This window comes from Emydura macquarii, unplaced genomic scaffold (assembly GCF_026122565.2).
Source record: "Emydura macquarii macquarii isolate MOO-44397 ecotype Brisbane River unplaced genomic scaffold, CSIRO-AGI_Emac_v2 contig_705, whole genome shotgun sequence".
NCBI lineage: Eukaryota > Metazoa > Chordata > Testudines > Chelidae > Emydura > Emydura macquarii.
In genome coordinates, this window is record NW_027130842.1 from 14,251,675 (window position 1) to 14,269,533 (window position 17,859).

At 42.3% G+C, this 17,859-nt stretch overlaps 1 protein-coding gene across 1 annotated transcript in view; it reads right to left on the minus strand.

The window, feature by feature from the left end:
- Positions 1-17,423, minus strand: part of CNKSR3 (CNKSR family member 3) — an 81,559-nt gene extending 64,136 nt beyond the window's left edge. The window contains exon 1 of the mRNA XM_067542438.1: positions 16,701-17,423. Within this exon, the coding sequence (XP_067398539.1) occupies positions 16,701-16,752 (52 nt within the window). The 5' untranslated portion in view covers positions 16,753-17,423. The remainder of the gene's footprint in view (positions 1-16,700) is intronic.
- Between the last annotated feature and the right edge of the window lie 436 nt (positions 17,424-17,859).

Consider the following 17,859-nt stretch of genomic DNA (forward strand, 5'->3'; position numbering starts at 1 on the left):
TGTAATACTATAATGTCTCGGAGTCCCAGTCATGGACGAGGACCCCATTGTGCTAGTTACTGTACAGACACAGAACAAGATGACAGTCCCTGTCCCAAACAGCTCACTATCTAAATACAGGACAAGAGAAAACAGGTGAAGACAGACAGATGAGGGAGTAAAAGGAAAGAAAGACAATATAGGTCAGCATGAGGAGCAGTGGTCTCAGCACACCAGCAACCTGACCATTGTCAAGTTTTTTGTAGGCATCACAGCAAAAAAAAAAAAAAAAAAAAAAAAAAAAAAAAAAAGTTTTAAAGGAGGGATTTGGAGAACAAAGAGTTCGTTTTGAAGATATTTATGAGGCACTTCTCCTGAGCACGAGAAAGCACCAAGGGCTTGTTTGAAAATGTAACAAGTGAGCAATAGAGGCTGGCATCATGGGGTGATCAGACAGAGAAGTTGACATCTCAGCAGTAAAATACAGATGATAGGTAGGGAGGAAATAGGCCATAAGGGGCCTTGAAAGTGAAGAGAAGTAGATCACGTTTGATGAAACAGAAAAGGGGAGCCAACAACGCCCCAAGAGCGATGAGCTAGGAAAATTATCTCTGCAGCAAGATGTGCTTTTCCTGCTCAGGTGATGATATCACAAGCCCTATTCTAATTAGGGCAAAGACCAGTCTTCAGTCACCCCATTACTACAGAACTCTCTCGTTTTGTGAAACATGGTTAAAACACGATTCACAGTTTTCAGTTTAGCCTTATGGCACAGACTGAACCAAACTGTGTTCACAAATTATGCCCTCAACATAGAACAGGTTATTGGTCCAAGTTCACCTCTTTTCTCAGAGTTGCCTTTAGTGTTAATTTGAACAACAAAACAATGCTCAGCCTAAATTTCCTCCTGGGTCTGGCTTGTTCCTAGGGTTTCTCCCTGTAGAACCCCTCTATCCAGCTCCCTAAATCCTTTGCAGCAGAGACAGACTCCAACTTCAGCCCTCTAAAATACAAGGTCCTAGAACCTACCACTCTGTTATGGGTCTATTTACATTATACATTTTACTAAGCTGGAAAAAACAATGTAAACATAGTAGTGCCTCAGCGGAACTAGAATAGTTTGTGTTGACAAAAGCAAGATGGCATGGTGCAATATGCTATATTGATAAGTTTGACATGCTAAAACATGTAGTATGATTTAGCATCTACAATACTACAAATTTGATTTACCAGAGTACAGTGTGTTTGATTCTGAGATCAAACAAGATCTGTACAAATTTTTCCTCAGTCCCATATTTTTATAGTCACTTCAAAGAAAACCCAGGTGAGATGCACACTAATTGTTACTTCCCAATATGGCAAAGACCTTGCCTGCATACAAGCACGTGTGCAATGCTCAGTTAACTGTAAGAAAACTGACTAGCATTGTGAATTTTATGTTTAAAACACCAATTTATATAAAATATTTTGAAGCTTTGTCAAATTGACTTGTGTGTGATGTGTACTTACTATTGTACTCAAAGCACTTCTTTTGTATGGCTTGGGAAGGAAGCAATTGTTACAAATTTATATCTAGGTTTCATAGCCAGCACATTGCCGCAGCAGTGAACTGAAGAATGTCCTTCAGGCCCCTGGCAAAAGAACAAAGGGGACACTCACAGACCATGTGCTCCATCGTTTGCGACTGGTGACCACAACCACCTACAGATGTTTGCCTCATTTTCCCTTTAAAGAGGATTTGTCCACATTGCCCAAGAAATGTCCTGATGCGATTCAATCTGCACCAGTCTTTCCAGCATAAATCACAATCTGGTGGTTCCTCAGCAGGTTCAACAACGAGCTGTTTGTTTTGAGTGGTTGAAGCGTTCCATGTGGCTCTCCATTGAGCCTCAGCATCAAAGTTGAGTATAAGGGTCTTGATGCGGCTCTATAGAGGGTTGCGGGATTGTAATTTTGTCTTTGGCAGGTTCTGCAGATCATAATGCAACGGGATCCTCGTGTTTGCATTGACACGGTTAAGAAAGCGAAATGTCTGGGCAGCTCTTCTAATATGTGGAGCCTCGATGTGCGATAGGACTGGGAGCCAGTCAACTGGGGACGATTTCAGCATCCCTGACACTATGCATGTGGCATTATTGAGCTGTGTACCAAGGAGTTTAGTGTGACTGCTGAGAGACCACACTGGCGCACAGTTTTCAGCCGCAGAGTGTACCAGGCAATTGTTGTAGTTCATAGGATTCGTGAACTGGATCCCCATGATGTTCCGGCCAGTTTCTTAATAAGCGCGACATGAGACCTGACCTATTTCGTGTTTTTGAGATGTTGTTGGAAGGTCAAACTCCGGTCCAATGTAACATCAAGATACTTTGGATTAGCCCCAAGGGTGACACTCTCCCCGCAGAACTGCAGTCGAGTTTGGTACTAGCCATTTTATTGTTCAGATGGAAAGCGGTCACCACGTTTTTTTGGGGGTTAGGCCTAAGTTTCCAGCATTGGAAATAATCAGCCATTATATAAAGATCTCGAGTTAGGGTACAGCTGAGGGTATGGAGGCTTGTCTACTGAGCAGCTAGGGCAACGTCATCCACCTACACTACTTTCCTCAACTCTGTCATTGGTATATCCGCAGGGTATAAATTAAAAAGCATCAGGGCCAGAACGGCACCAACAGATGCCCGAGTTAGGAGTTGTCTGCTTATCTGGCCATTAAGGAGTACTTAAAAGTAATGGTCCCCAAGAGACTGATCTTTTGACTGCAGTGAATGACATGGGAGATCTTGAGGAGAAGGCCCTGTCTCCAGGCGGTGTTTTATGCCAAGGACAAAAATCAACAAGGGTGACCCATCTTCAACTTATGTTGGAATCCTCTAGGCATGAAATGGTGCTACAGAAAGTTTAACATGTTATTTTGGCAACTTTTATTACAGAGTATATTGCTTCACTGGTGCATGTCAGAGAGAGGCTGAAATTTGCAGAAAACAGTCACACAAACATACACAAAGTAATAACCTCAAAAGGGCCAATCCTGCAAGATACTGAGCACCTCTTGGGAATGCTCTCAAGGTAAAATGGAGGTTTCAGAAGTTAGCAATTTTATGTGAGAGCACAGTGGTTTTAAACAATTTATACTAAAGAACCAGAATGAATTTTAGTAAAGCTGTAAATTATGCTAAACATCTGTTGCAAAGTGTTAATAATCCATAATTTCAACACATTTGATCCTTGGAAACCTGACAATGATTTGATCAATAAGAACTTAGTTGAATATACAACGTATACAGATGGGCCTGAGCCACATGGATAGTCCATTCATCATCCAGCATTTCCTGCAGTAACCAAGTTCTATTAACTGAAGTAGAACCTTAAGTTCTCAGAAAAGTTCAGGATCTGGGAAGTGAATATTTATGTGAATGATTGCTGAACAAAAGGCCCCGAGCATGTCAGGCATGTGACTTGCCTACAGAGAGCTGGAATTCCTCTCCAATTAGACTGCCTTGGGATTTGTGTCAGTCCAATTCTTACTGAACTAAACCTCTGCCATTAAAAAAAATTGTCAATGTTACTATGACCACTATCTGGTGCTTAGATACCAAATTGAGAAGGGCCTCAGAAACACAAGACTTGCATCACTTTTAAAACAGATGGATCAAGCATATAAGAGTTCTCTAACAGGAGAGTATTTTAAAGCTACTTCTTAAAGTGTACAACTGAAGGTATTTCACGGATTGTTTTTATCAAGTCCAGGGATAACCATGTTGCAACTAGTTCCACTCCTATGGCCAATCCTGTAGTATAGGCATGGTTTTAGCTATACCAGGGATTACAATTAAACGCTGGAAGGGGGGTCCAAAGGATACCATTAAGGTAAAATGGGAAACATTCAGAGAGTATAAGTAGACCATTACACTTGGGAATTAACAGAAACTTGATACTACAAGACACATGACAGCATCTCTGTATAGTAGGTCACCCTTTAATCTATTCAGCAGCTGCTTTCCTGCCTTCTGATAGGTCAGCTTGATGTGTGTCCATTAGTAATATTTCACAATCCTACATGCAGTCAGGCTATGTTCTTAACACTCAACATTCCCTGGTTGGCTTGAACACAATGTCACTTTTTATATACTGTATTATGGCAGCACCTAGAGGACTAACACAGAGAAGAAGGATGGTCTAGTGGTTTGGATAGCAGCCAGAGACTTAGAGGAGGGAATTGAACCTGGCTCTCCTGCCACAGACTTCTTCTGTGACCTTAAGCAAGATACTTAGTTTCTCTGTACCTCAGTTCCTTATCGGTAAAATGAGGATAATAGTCTATCCCCAACACACAGGGATACTGTCAGGATAAATGCATTAAAGATTGTGAGGCACTCACATGCTACAGTAATGGGGACCAGATAAATATCTAGGATAGGATCTGGTCACCGTGCAAACACATAGAGGACACTGTCCCTGCCGCCAAGGAGTTTGTTTGCAGAGTCCTTTTAAATAGTTACCTACTTTTTGGTGTTTTTAAAAACAGATGAATCAAATCCTAATATGCCAGAATCCCACCATTCACAGACAGACGGTGCACATGCACACGGTCTGATTGATTACCACCAATGTCCGGGAAACTGGTTAGGACATCGCAGAAAAAACTAACAAGTATGAAAACACACCTCAAATGTGACTAACAGCAGGTCCCACATCTTAATCTTAAATTCAAAGGGCGTCCTCTGTGTCAGTGGTTCTCAAGGCCATACAGGTAGTATATATATATTGTGTGGATGTGGCCCACGTAACACAGAGCTGCATGTGGGGCCCAAAATGGTAAATAGGTTGAGAACTACCGCTCTATGCCAACACAGCCTCTTTCCTCCCCCACAAGGCCAATATCTGTGCCACACGCAGGACAGGGACCTGTTATGAGCTTGGCATTGCTGGGTCAGTCACTCCCACTTGTTTGCTCTCCCTCCAACAACGGATGAGCTCATCACGCAGGACAGACTGACATCACATGCTCTCTTAATAAGTCAGATTACAGTTGATCATTAATCCGTGCCAGAAAGGAGAGGGAAAACTAAAAATAGTCTTTTAGCCTTATTCATTTGTAGGTACCACTGAAGAAAGCTGCACTACTGTGAGTCACACAAAATACCTTTCAAAGGTTAATCTGTGGGTTTGCTTTTCAAGATTTTATTAAATTTTTTATCATATGGAGTTTGTTAATTTTTTATATATGTTTACATATATATAATCCATGATTTCATCCACTGATAATTAGATTTCATTACAAGATACCCAATTGCTATTAAATACAAATATTTTAAGTCAGTTTTTTTTACAGCTAGACAGATATTGACCTTTATTGCAGTAGAGGCCTGAGCACTCATCACAGGTGAAAGTATGAATCTGAGAGAGAGACGTACATATGTACACACAGTATTCCTAAGGGAATTCTGCACCACTGCACACATGCAGAATTCATGTCCCCCTACAGAATTTTTTTCTTCTCTGCAGAAAATACATATGCCTCAAGTACCCAGCTTTCATCCACCTACCCCATTGTTGTCTATGCCTTTGGATATGTATATGTTACCTACTATATATATGTTGCCTGTATTTGCTATATTTCTACCAACTGCATCTGAGGAACTGGGGTGCAACCCATGAAAGCTTATGCCTACTGAAATTAAATTTGTTAGTCTTTAAAGTGCTATAGAACTCTCGTTGTTTTTGCTGTATACAGATTAACACGGCTACCCCTCTGAAATAGACTACAACAGTACATCATATCTTATCTCCTCTTTCCTCCAAAGTACCACTCTTATTTTCTTAAGGAATTCCTAAAAGTTCTGTGTTTGTGGTTTGTTATTATCACTTTAAAATTGACTTTGAGTAACAGGAATTTTGTACTGGGGGTTTGGGAAGGGAAAAAGTAAAGTTAAGCAATCAACAGATACGGTTTCTTAAAATCATTCTGAACAAAAGTTACCAGGTGAGCAAACTAATGGGTCAATAGCACAGGTGAGCTCTTAAATCGGCTTTGAAAATGCCATCTTTCATGTTTTTCATATTGATGGTAAGCGTATTAAGCTATGCAGGTTGGGGGTTTTTATTGTTAGCTTGAGGCAGAAAATAATTATTTGGAAAGTTGTATCCTGACACTTTCTAGTTAAAGTAATAGTTTGTGGAAAGAGTAACACCTTTTTCTCCTGAATATTTTCGGTAATCTCACATCAGACTTCAGAAGTTCAGTTCAGAAGCTGCCCCGGGGAGAGCACCATCCTCTGATCTTCCAAAAGGGGTGTCTCTGTATTGTTTCTGATCCACATTCTTGAGGCATGTCTGAACTTGTTCCTTCTTGCTTTCTGGAGTTCCGGGGGTGGGGGTCCTACACAGAAATCCTATCATTCCATGTGCCAAAGCAAATACTTGAAATGAGGATATTATTGGGCAGCTAGTGCTAAATTATCTGCTCAGATACAGCATTCCACCATAGGACTTTTTTGGACAATGTGGACAGTAGCCAGCTTTCACACTAACTTTTCAAGATGCTGTTTGAAGCGGCAATGCTGTCTCTCTCCAGAAACAGACTGATTTAAGGAAGCGTTTGGATCAGCCAGTCAAGGGGGGGTGATTAGCAGACAAGGAGAGGGAGACTGCAATTCTGATAAGCAAGTTTAAGATGGGAATAAAATGTTATGTCTGTAGGTCAAATCATATGCACATTCTGAACTGCAATGGCAGCAACAGGAGTATGTTGGATCAGCATTTAGCAGTGAAGGGCAGAGACCTTTTTTCTGCCAGGTTGGGCCCCATTATCAACTGCCCTGTACCCCAGCCAACAAACCCAGGGTGCTAATGCAAGGATCGGAGGTGATGCATTGCAGAGCTATTCAATCAGGCATTGCCCATCTGCCTCTCCAATTACTTTGAACAGTATGTAAAATGTCTCCCCTCAGAGACTTCACTCAATTTAATAAAAATCATAGGCATAGCTTGACTTCTATATTTCAGGGGGGCAGCAAGGGGCTTAAGACCATTAATAATAGGTTCAGGTCTAACTTCTCAATTTACCAATTGTTTGTGATTAAAGTACAGTTTACATTCATTATTTAATCACCTTTATTTTTTGTTTTAACTTAATTATTTGCCATGTTTATGAGCTACCAATTATCAATCAACATCAGCATAAAAACAAATTCTTGAACAAACAGGACCGAGCATTTTCGTGTAATTATGAATCATGTCTCCTTGGGTTGTAGAGATACATAAATACGCGATGCACACAACAAACAAATCCACCGCTAAAGCCTCTCCCCTTTGCCCATCTGCCTAAGCACATTCCACTCACATTTAACCTTCTCTGTTCACCGCCTAGATGTTCACTAGGCTTGATGCTGCACAGAGGTTATGTCTATATTGATGGCGGCACTGTTGGCGGCACTGTTGGCACCGTCGGATCGATTCTTTGGGATCGAAGGAGCGTCAGCAGAGATCGGCTCAATCGACCTGGAGGTCGATGGCGTTAATCCACCCTTGCAAAAAGATTAACGCTGCGTTGACGGGAGGGCATTTCCTGTCGGCAGAGCGTAGTGGGGACGCCGCAGAACGTAGAAGTTAGGAAGTTGACAGGAGATACGCAAGCTACTCTATGCTAGAGGCTTGGGAAGCAGCTCAGATCTTATGTGGCCCATATGTCTAGATGCCTGTGTTTCTGGGGCAAATCTCTCATTTTATAGGCTAGTAAAAAAAGAAACAGACCCAAGCTGGAACTCTGTTGTGAGGGTCAGGAGCTGCTCTCCTGTCCTCCCCTTTGGCAGCCCACGTGGGGAAACAGATCTGGATGCACAGAGTCCCTCACGTTACCGCCTGCCCCCCAAACGTTCCTCTGTGGGGAAGAAGCAGAGCCAAGTAGAAGTGAGAAATCTGGGCACCCACCCCACCACGCATCACCTCTGTGACGTATTCAGTTTGGGGAGCCATCAGCTCCACATGCCTGCCACAATTTCCACCCATGATAAAAATCACTAGAAGTTACATCATAGGTGTTGTAACCATGCTCACTCTGTAACAGGGTAACACCCTGTTTTATGGAGAGATCTGATGGCTATGTTACTAGATACTCTCTCAATGCTGACTGCTCTCAACTGCTCACTGCTGTAACAATTGTTTTGTTTTTGATATTTACAAGACAAGGATCTGTGAACATGCCAATACTTCCTAAATAAACCAAGAGTAAAAAAATAAATCATGAGGAGGTTAGATACTATGACAACTGAGACCATGTAAGCACTGAAGATGGAAAATGGGATGCTTCAAGGCAGCCCATTTTAGCCTCTGGTCCCCATAAGAGTTTCCCATCTGCCCTGCCTAAGCCTCTTCCTTCCCACCCTACTGCTCCATGTGGCTGGGATCAGAAGAGAGAGGGCAGTCAGAGACAGAGACTGAGAAGCTGCCTGCTCAGCAAGAACAGCATCCCTAGTGGTGAGCAAGGTGACAGGCAGCCCAGAACCCAGGAAACCGTGACATCTAGGATGTAGAAATGAGTGAGGTGTGGCCTGCAAAACAGGCCTACAAATCAGGTCAGATTACACCATTATGAATAATAAATACAATTATTATTGATTCATTAGATCAACTAACAGGGGCACTGTTTGGATTAATTAATTAATACTTGTGACATTTTCCTATCAATATAAATTTTTCTATAACAAGAAAATGCAATAAACAAAGGGAAAATTGAGTGACTGCCTGATATTTTGGGAGGGGAATTGAGGTCAAGTCACTTCTTCTAAACTCCCCTAGGAGTTTAGGATTATTGGTTTTTATTAGTCACTGTCTGTTTTAGTTTCCTGGGGGCAGTTTTCTGCAAGAACACAGCTCACTTCAGACAGGTCCAGGGACTGTGATATTTAAAAAAAAACTTAAAACATGATTGCAAAACTGTAGGAGTTCTCTATGAAATTGTACACACACACACACATGCGCGCGCGCACACACCCCCCTCAGAACTACAGTTCACAAGGGTGTCATCTGTTGCAGTAAAAAAGCTAGAGTCTCTTTTCTGCTTTCAGCCGAGATGGTGACATCGACAGCATGTTGTCCAATATACACTATTGGTTTTCAGTAGCCCTTACAATGTGCCAGGCAATGTACAAGCATAAGGAACAATGGCCCCTACCCCAAAAGGATTTACATTCTAAAAGTGATCAGCTTTCTTCTACACTAAAATAAATGCCAGGTAAAAGCATAAAGCAAGAGCCTATAACACTAACAAGCACCAGTTTTCAACAGATAAAACCCTACTTCCACCTCAAAAACAATAATAGATACAGAAGCTTTCCTGTCACTGAAAAGCTTTTCTAAGCAAAAAGCTATTACTTGGTTTATATACCAATCTCTGCTTTTGGGCAAGTTATATATGGGTTTCTCTCAACTAAGTCACTTGACACCTCCAGTTAACTAATACTGAGAACACATCTTTGGATCCTGAGACACTTAAACACACTTTCATCACTCCTGCAGATTTCCATCCACAAGTTACACTGAATCTCTTTTTAAAAGTTTACAATCAACTTTCTAATAAGTCACTGTTGCTTTAAAGTTTAACATGTTTTTAAAATAGCCTGATGGTATTTTGTCTGTAGGCCTCTGATCCTTAGTTAGAGCAGTTTGATCAGTCACTTGATGTCAAAGTAAACAGACAGAACTGACTGTGTACACTCACATAAAAAACTCATTCATGGAATCCCTGAGCTGCTCAAGAAATTGCGACACAGCAAAACCTGAAAATGTGAACTAAATATACTAATGCAAAGGCTAGCTCTTCCTCTTCAGTTGTTTTTTGTTGAACATTCACTGATCTCAGTGGAGATAAATGAATAAAACTTTTTTAAAAAATTTAAAAACCCATCATGATATAAACTGGTTGTGCACTTATATATATATATATATATATATATAATTTTTTTTAAAGAATTGTCAGTTTCAATCCAGATAAGTGATCTGTTAATTATTTTCAACCTTCGCTAACAGACCATTTACAGGCTAGTTCTATTAATAATTTCAATAGACAGAGTTTAAAAGTGTCCATTCAATGCCATTTCCTGGTCTATTAAGCAAAACCTCTTTACAATTATTTCTAAACATAAAAAACAAAAATTCCTTCCGTAGCCCAATTACAACAGTTACTTTCAAGTCAGAAGAATGGAGATACAAGTACTTGCAAGTAAGAATCTATAATCCCCACAATATTGTGCTTAAATTATTTGGTACCCTACGACACTATTCAGTTTTCCCAAGAGACCATTACAAAAAGTGAAGGCTAAGAGAAGTCTGATGCCCATGTGCCATTCATAGTTGTTCCAGCTATGGTTTGCAACTTAATAGCATAAATAATTGTGGTACAGTTGACCTTTTCCAAGCTGCATAAGAAAAGCCACATAAAATGCATAGAGCTTTAAACAGTCAAGAGCCCCTCATGATGAATTGTTACTAACTAGTAGGAAGAGAAAGAAGGCATACCTAGAACAACTGAATTTACAGGTACCAAGAACAAAAATCAGAATAATTTATGACATACCAAAGGGCAGAAGCTAACGACACCCAAGAGTAGATGCAGAGAGTAACTAAACTTGAAGCTGCAATAAAAGAATGAAATGTCAACTTGGTTCAGGGCTACCTGAGTCGAGAATTGTAACAACACAGAATATAATCCATTTTGTAATATAAACAGAGATATACAATGAAAGCGTCTACACTCCAGTATAACATCACACTTTTGCAGAGTTTGGTTTGAAATCACAACTAATAGATATGTCAACTACTAGAGAAGAACATGGTGGCTATTGAGAACAAAAGAAGTAATCAAGATGATATTCCTTTCTGTTCCAGGAAGAGGTAACAGAAACTATTACTATTCTTTTACACAAGAGAATCATGCCACTAAAAAGTTGGAAAAGGACAAAGCTACGTTCTTCCCTATCAACATTTTTTCTGAAGAATTAATACAAAATGGCTAACATTGGATCTGAGGCCTTGGCCTCTGGGGACTTGTCTCTGCAGGAAAATTTACTAGCATAAATCATACCACTATAGTTATACCAATGTAATTCCCCACAGGGACACTTTTATTTCAGAATAAGTGTCCATACAAGTAGTCAGACTAGTATAACTATAGTGGTATGATTACCCAGGGGAGTTTACTGGCACAGACAAGCCCTAAATAACTAGGTGGATTCCATCCCGGATTGGTAGAGACTAAGGATATGCCTTCACTGCACAGTTACCTCAGTAATCAGCAGCCAGGTTGGCCTAGATTGAGTGAGAGTGGCCACATTGCAAAGCTACAGTGGGGTGCTTTCATACTGGCACTGCACACACTCCTGTGAGGGCGCTAGGACTTCTAGGGTGACTTCCCACAGATCTTAGAGCTGCAATTGAACCACAATATGATTCTTTCACAGTGAATATGGGAGAACTTGTCTGTCCTTCTGAGCACCCAGAGGGAATCATGGGAAGGCACTGGAGGACTATCAGCACTAGAGTGATTCAGCCTGTGACCACACCACAAAGTGAGCAAGTTACCAATTGGAGCATCAGCAATACTTGGGATACCCTAGGACAGACCAACTACCCTAGGGGTAAAAGCAACACCACACATGGGTGAGAGGTAAATCCTATCAACAGGAATAAGGTTGGGGGCAACACCTAAGAGCCTGAGTTGATTCTGCAGTGAAGACAAGCCCTGAGGGTGAAATCCTCAGTTCCTCGAAGTAAATGGTTAAACTCCCATCAACTTCAGTGGAAACAGAATTCACTCATCATCTAATGGCTGGTCAGACATTTATGTAAGACGGGTTGTTGACCTCAGTACAATCAGTTTCCAGTGAACAGGTGGCCATACCACAGTTGGCATTAATCTACACCCTTCCTGGCAGTATCTGTAGTGATTCAAAGGGCCTGCTGACCTAGACAATGGAGTATCTTCTCACTGCTAAACGTGGGCCCCAGAATGGGGACGAGATAAGTTTGTGGGTCAGTGCAAAAAAAACAAAAACAAAAAAAACAAAAAAAAAACCCACTTGCCAGCCACTCGGGATTTTTTCCTGTCAGCAGAGGAGAGCAGTCTGAAGCACAGTCCTCATTAGGGCCAGTCAGTGAATGTGCTCCAAAGGGTTTTCAAACGCTAAGCAATACAAACAAAGCACAAAGTAACATGGTTTGCAGCTATCATTACGGAGATTCAGGAACAGCACTATAGGCTTGTCAGAAGGTAGTCCTGAGCACAGCTAAGAGAAAAATTCTGCGCACATAGAACAATGAAACCATGATAAAGACATCAAACACTGATATTTTCAAACAATTTTAGCTAGCATGGTTCTGCTCTTACTGCATGCAGTGTCCAGTACTATCAATTCAGCACAGTTTAATCATAAAAACATATTTTATTAATACACTTGTCCAGGAGGATCATGGAGAACTAGTCTGAATCAAGAATCAGCAAAGGATTGATAACCGTGGTCTATATCAGCCATTAGAAGTTGCTGACCAACAATAAGGCCATACATTTTTTTTTATAAATGTGTGTATGTCTAAAGCCCATATTCAAATTCAATTTAAACCCTATAATATAAAGCTTCTATATAACTGTATCTTAGGATGACAGTCAGCCTGTCAGTAAATCCAAGGACAGAAGCCAGGAAACATATCCTAGCAACGCTTTTTTCCCCCTAAGGAGAAAGTCAAATTTGCTTAGAAAATTAAGTGCCTCTACAGATACTTCTACTAAAAGTTTTCTTTGGTTGTTTTGTTGGATTTCTTTTTTAAAAGAGAAAGGAATTCCAGAGGTTCTGCTCTAGAAGAATTGGAAGCTGAGAAGGCTTTAGTAGTAAAGAAAACCTCTTTTACAATCTCCTGTTGAGCATCAAAATGGGATCAACCAGACCCAAACAATTATTACGCCTACTCCCCACATTTTCTAAAGTGTTTTAATCCTTGTCCAACAGGAATGCATCAGTATCTGCAAACCTGAATCCTCCACTGAGAACTGCCATCTGCCATTGCATCTATTTATACCATTTTGGCAGGATGCATCTCTGTGCCACCAGAGTTCTGAGTGCAGGTAGAACAGAGCATCAAAACACAAGCAGTTTTTCCTCACACAGTGCTGTCTGTTCAGCTACACTGACTTTTTTCTTAGCTATTGCTCAGCGGCACACATATACTCATACAAATGCTACAGGTAGGTTTGGCAAAACTCAGTATTATGATTTTTATAGTTTTGATGGGGAATATTGATGTTTATTTTTTAGAATTTTTTATTTTTATCAATTTTAATTTCCCACAACTGTGAAAATTTCAGGAAGTCAGACAATTATTTAATGACAGCAAACACTGAGATTCAAGACATTTAACCTGTATAACCATTAGCAAACAAATTGTCGACATCACGTATCAAAATATATAAAGTATCCTTAAATCAAAACACTAATAAGTTCTCAAGCAACATTTTTCTTACTTTACCTACCTGTAAATTTTATTTTTGATAGAAATATTTTTCATCAGTTTGCCAGTGAACTGTGAAGTTGGCATTTATCAACATTTACTTATAAAAATCTAATCCAAACCTAGCTATGAGCTTCCCCCCCCCCACATGCATGCATGCTGTAATTGGAAATAGTCCTAAAAACTAAGCTTTGTGAGCCATAAGTAGTCACAGGATAACATTTAAATTGATCTTTGATCAGAAATAAAATCTGACAGTACTGTGCTGAAAGGCAGACTTATTCTGGATTTAAAATAATACATGAAACATTGTGCCAGCATGGTTATTACCCAGTTATTTACAGGCTTTTTTAAGTGACAATTCTGACATTCAGATGCAATGAAAGAGGTTAACATGTACCCATAAAGAAAACACTTTTTCCCTGCTTATTTCCTTATTACAAAATTGTCATGCATGCAGGGATAGCAGAAGGAGATTTTTGATGTGAAGCCAAGAGGTCAAATTCACACTGTGAAACTGAAAATCAATGACAGTCTTTAATTTATTCACTCATATGAGCCTCTTCCTTTCAAAGCACACGTGTCTTAGTGTCAATCAAAAGATTCAACTGCAGCCAGGCCTCGATTATTCCACTTAACACTAATTAAGTGAGAGCCCAAATAAAGAGTGACCTGTTAAAAGGCACAGACAAGCTAAAATAAATTATGCAAGAAAACAAACCAAGTTTACTTAAGGCATACAATAAAACCTTTTGAAATGATTAGCAGGTTTATCCCTTTATCAGGTAAGGCAATAAACTTTCAATGCCAAGATAAAATACAGACGAGACAGCCTAGTGAAGAGGAAAGAATGTGTTGGGTAAATATTTCATGTGAAAAAGCAAGACATATTTCAATAAAACAATGAAGTCCTTTAAATCAACATCATTGAAAGAAACAAATCTTTCTATGGAAGTAATTTATGTGGTGAAGTTATGCATTAAATCATATTTTTACAGCATTCTCTTTCATAGGGGTTTCTTGCATGCCATGTCATCCATCATAGGTGCTGTAGCATTCTTACATGAGTTCAGACTCAAGAATTCTGGAATTACCCAAGTCATCCTACATCAGAACACCAGCAGGGCTTCCAAATATGCCTCAGTCTTTAAACCAAGTTGCCAAGAACTGACCACAGCTATACAGCTCAATCAGAATTAAGATGCTTAAGCGAGTGCTTCTTCTGGTCAATAGGAAACTCTTCACAAGGGCAGTAATCATAGCTTCAAGTCAGCTCAATGCCAACGGAACATTTTGATCCATCTTACAAATTCCAATTCCATCTAACAAGTGAACCCTGCAATATAATGTAACTAAAAACTCTGGGGGAAAAATGCAAATGATACGTTGCAGGAAGTGAACCTCTCACCCAATTCTTAAATCATTTTCCTTTCTATGTAGCGTATTGCAACTGACAACAGCAGCTCGTCAAGTACTCTATGATGTGACAAGATTGTAACAGTCTTTAAAAAGTGGATCATAAAGTAAGTCAAACAAGAGCTGCCAAGATTTGACTATGAAAAAAACACAGACATTAATATTTGAAAGCTGCCTTTCCAAAAACAGTGTTGGCAGAGGGTTAGAGATGATCACACGTAAAATCCAAAGTGATCGGCAAAGTTCTGGCATCCTGCAGCTGCAAACGTGAGTGCAGCCGGACAGCCCTGACCTTTCCAGCTGCCTGCCTTCCCTGTCCCCCAGAAAAAACTTGCCCATTTGTTCAGCTTTGAAGATGCTCTACAAACCCCTTTCAGATGCAACACTGAGGTTTCCCACCATAACGTCAACACACTAATGAACCCTCATAATGAGGTGAGAAGCTTTGGTGGATAAAAGGAGAGAAATTGGTGTTTTAGTCTCAGAAGCTGGAGTTCAGAGTTCCACTCCTACTCTCTAACACACTAACTCCTTCTTCTCCCTTAGTTTCTCCACCTGTAAAACGGGGTTAATAATTCTTACTTACTACAGCTGATTGCAGTTTTCCATCAAAATTATACAAATTCAATGCCTTTTTGTGAGTAACTGGCTTTGTTTAGAACGTTGGAGGATGAATTAGAGAATGCTTGTAAAATTCTTTGGAGAAAGCTGCATTATTGCAGTACTAAATAGTATTATTATTGTGCAAGTAGACTAGGCAATATGACCACAAGCGAAAGGGATTGGACATAAACCAATGAAAGAAAAAAACCACATTACATATATATATAATATATACACACACACACAGTACCACACAGCTCTCAATCTCAATCTCAACCCGAAGCACAGTTATCCAGGTCAAAAATCTCCTCCTCCCCCCAAAAATAATACTGTAGTTTGTTGCTTTCTGAACTATGGAGCCAGGAGACTAAAGTCATGTAAGTGGCTGGGAAATCTCCCAGCCAACTGCCAGGTTTCCAAGCAGGATTCTGGAAATCCTAGACAAGGAGTGCCAAGCTTACACACGCTCATGGAAAATAACTTTTCCAGCCCAGGAAGACTGACTGACTGACTGACTTAGGGTCAACACATCAAAGAGAGCCTTCAAGCTGCAAAGTCGGTCATTTTATCAGCTCCTCTCCTGGCCGGGGTGGGGGGAAGGGTTGAGTGGGTGGTCAAAGCAGAAGGGCTACCGCTGAGCCAGGCATTCAGTAGCACTACGATTCTAGAGTGTTAATGAGCCTTTCGTGGCTCTTCAACAGGGGAAAAAAGCCCGCAAGAGTCCCGCTATGCCCCCGACGGCCCGCCACCAGGCATCAGAGCGTGATACAGAGACCAGCAGGGGAGGCCAGAGCTGTGCGGCACGAGCACGGGGAGGTGCTAACAAGCGGAGAGGAGGCGAGAACTAACGTTAACTCCCCAGCTGAGGCTTTCCCCCATCAAGCTGCAAAACAACATGTCCGGTGGTGGCGGGGCTGTCTGTCTTGCCTACAGCAAGTAAAAGTCCCTAGCAGTGGGGGCTGAGCCGGGCTCCACAAAGCGCTCGGAAGAGGAAAAGTGAGGGAGAGTAGGAACGGCTAAGAACGATCCGGATTCGGCCGTTCCCCGGGGGAAGGCGGTGTTGCAGAGTCACCTCCAGGCAGCTGCTCCGGTGCACGGAAAGTTGGTGGGCGCAGCGGAGCACGCGGGAGGCAGAGGGGGGGGAGCCCAGCCTGCAAGCCCGGTGCGCGCCAGCTGAGCCGGCAGCGGGACGAGTTTCTCTCTCTTACCCTTGGTCCAATCCACTACTTGCTTGGGGCTCCACTTGGTAACCGGCTCCATGCTGGGCGCTCTCCCGCCGGGCTGAGCCGCTCCGCAAAGGTCCCTGGCGGCCAGCGGGGCAGGCTCGCCTCGCCGCCCCAGCCACTTGCTCCCCGGCCCCCTCTCCGCTTCCAGTCCGGCTGGCCACAGGTTTCCCTCCCCTTGCAGTCGGTTCCTCCGCCCTCCTCCCCTCCAGCTCCGCCTGCCGCCCAGCTCCGCCTCCTGCCTGCCGCGGGCTCCTCCTCCACCTGCTCTGCCGCTTTCCCCGGCCAGCCTCCTCTGCCCACAGGCTGCCCGGCGGCGGCGGCGCGCGCTAGTCACTCGCCGGCTCCCCTTGTGCAAGGCTCTCGCCGCTCCTGCGAGCTCTGGCTGCGCCCAGCGGAGGAGGGCGGGGTGCGGCGCGACGCGACCGGCCGCTGGGTTCAGGTTGCGCTGGCAGCTGGTTCCTTTCCAGCTCGAGCGGGGGCTGAAGTGAAACTCCTGAGGGGCAAAAGGCCGGGCCGAGCCCAGCGCTCTCCGCTCCCCGCCCGCTGGCGCCCACGCGCTCGAGTCCGCACCGCTTTAATGCCGCCTCTGCACGGCCGGATTTTGCAGAGCTGCCCCCTTCGCCCGAAGAAAAGCGGGCCGACCGATAGCCTCCCCAGGGGAGCAGAGAGCGTGTGTGGCCCTCAGCCCCTCCCCAAGCACAGCTTCCCTTTACTGGCAACTGCCCCTCCGGTTTCTTCTTTAAACAATGGGGAGGGGGTGTCCCTTCTCTTTCCTGGGTTTCATTTTTTCCTTACAGGAGTTTTGTTGGGGGGACCCCCTCCTGGAACTCAAATATCCCTTCTACCTAATCAGGCAAAGACCTAATGTCAATTTCAGGGCAGCATTGCCAATCCCAAGTGGTCAAAAATCATGAGTCCGCCTCTCCAAAAGTCACGAGATTGGCTTTCAAATCATGAGCTTATGTCAAAATAATAGAGTTGATGTTCTTTTGCTTTGTCTTCTGCTTTTTGAACTTTTAGGGTGGACTGGGGTCACCTGCTGAAGCGTTCTTCACAGCCACGAGGGCTAGGAACTTACTTTTTCTTTAAGAATGAAGGCTGAAATCATCACATATCTACTTGGCTTCAGGAGCTGTGGCTT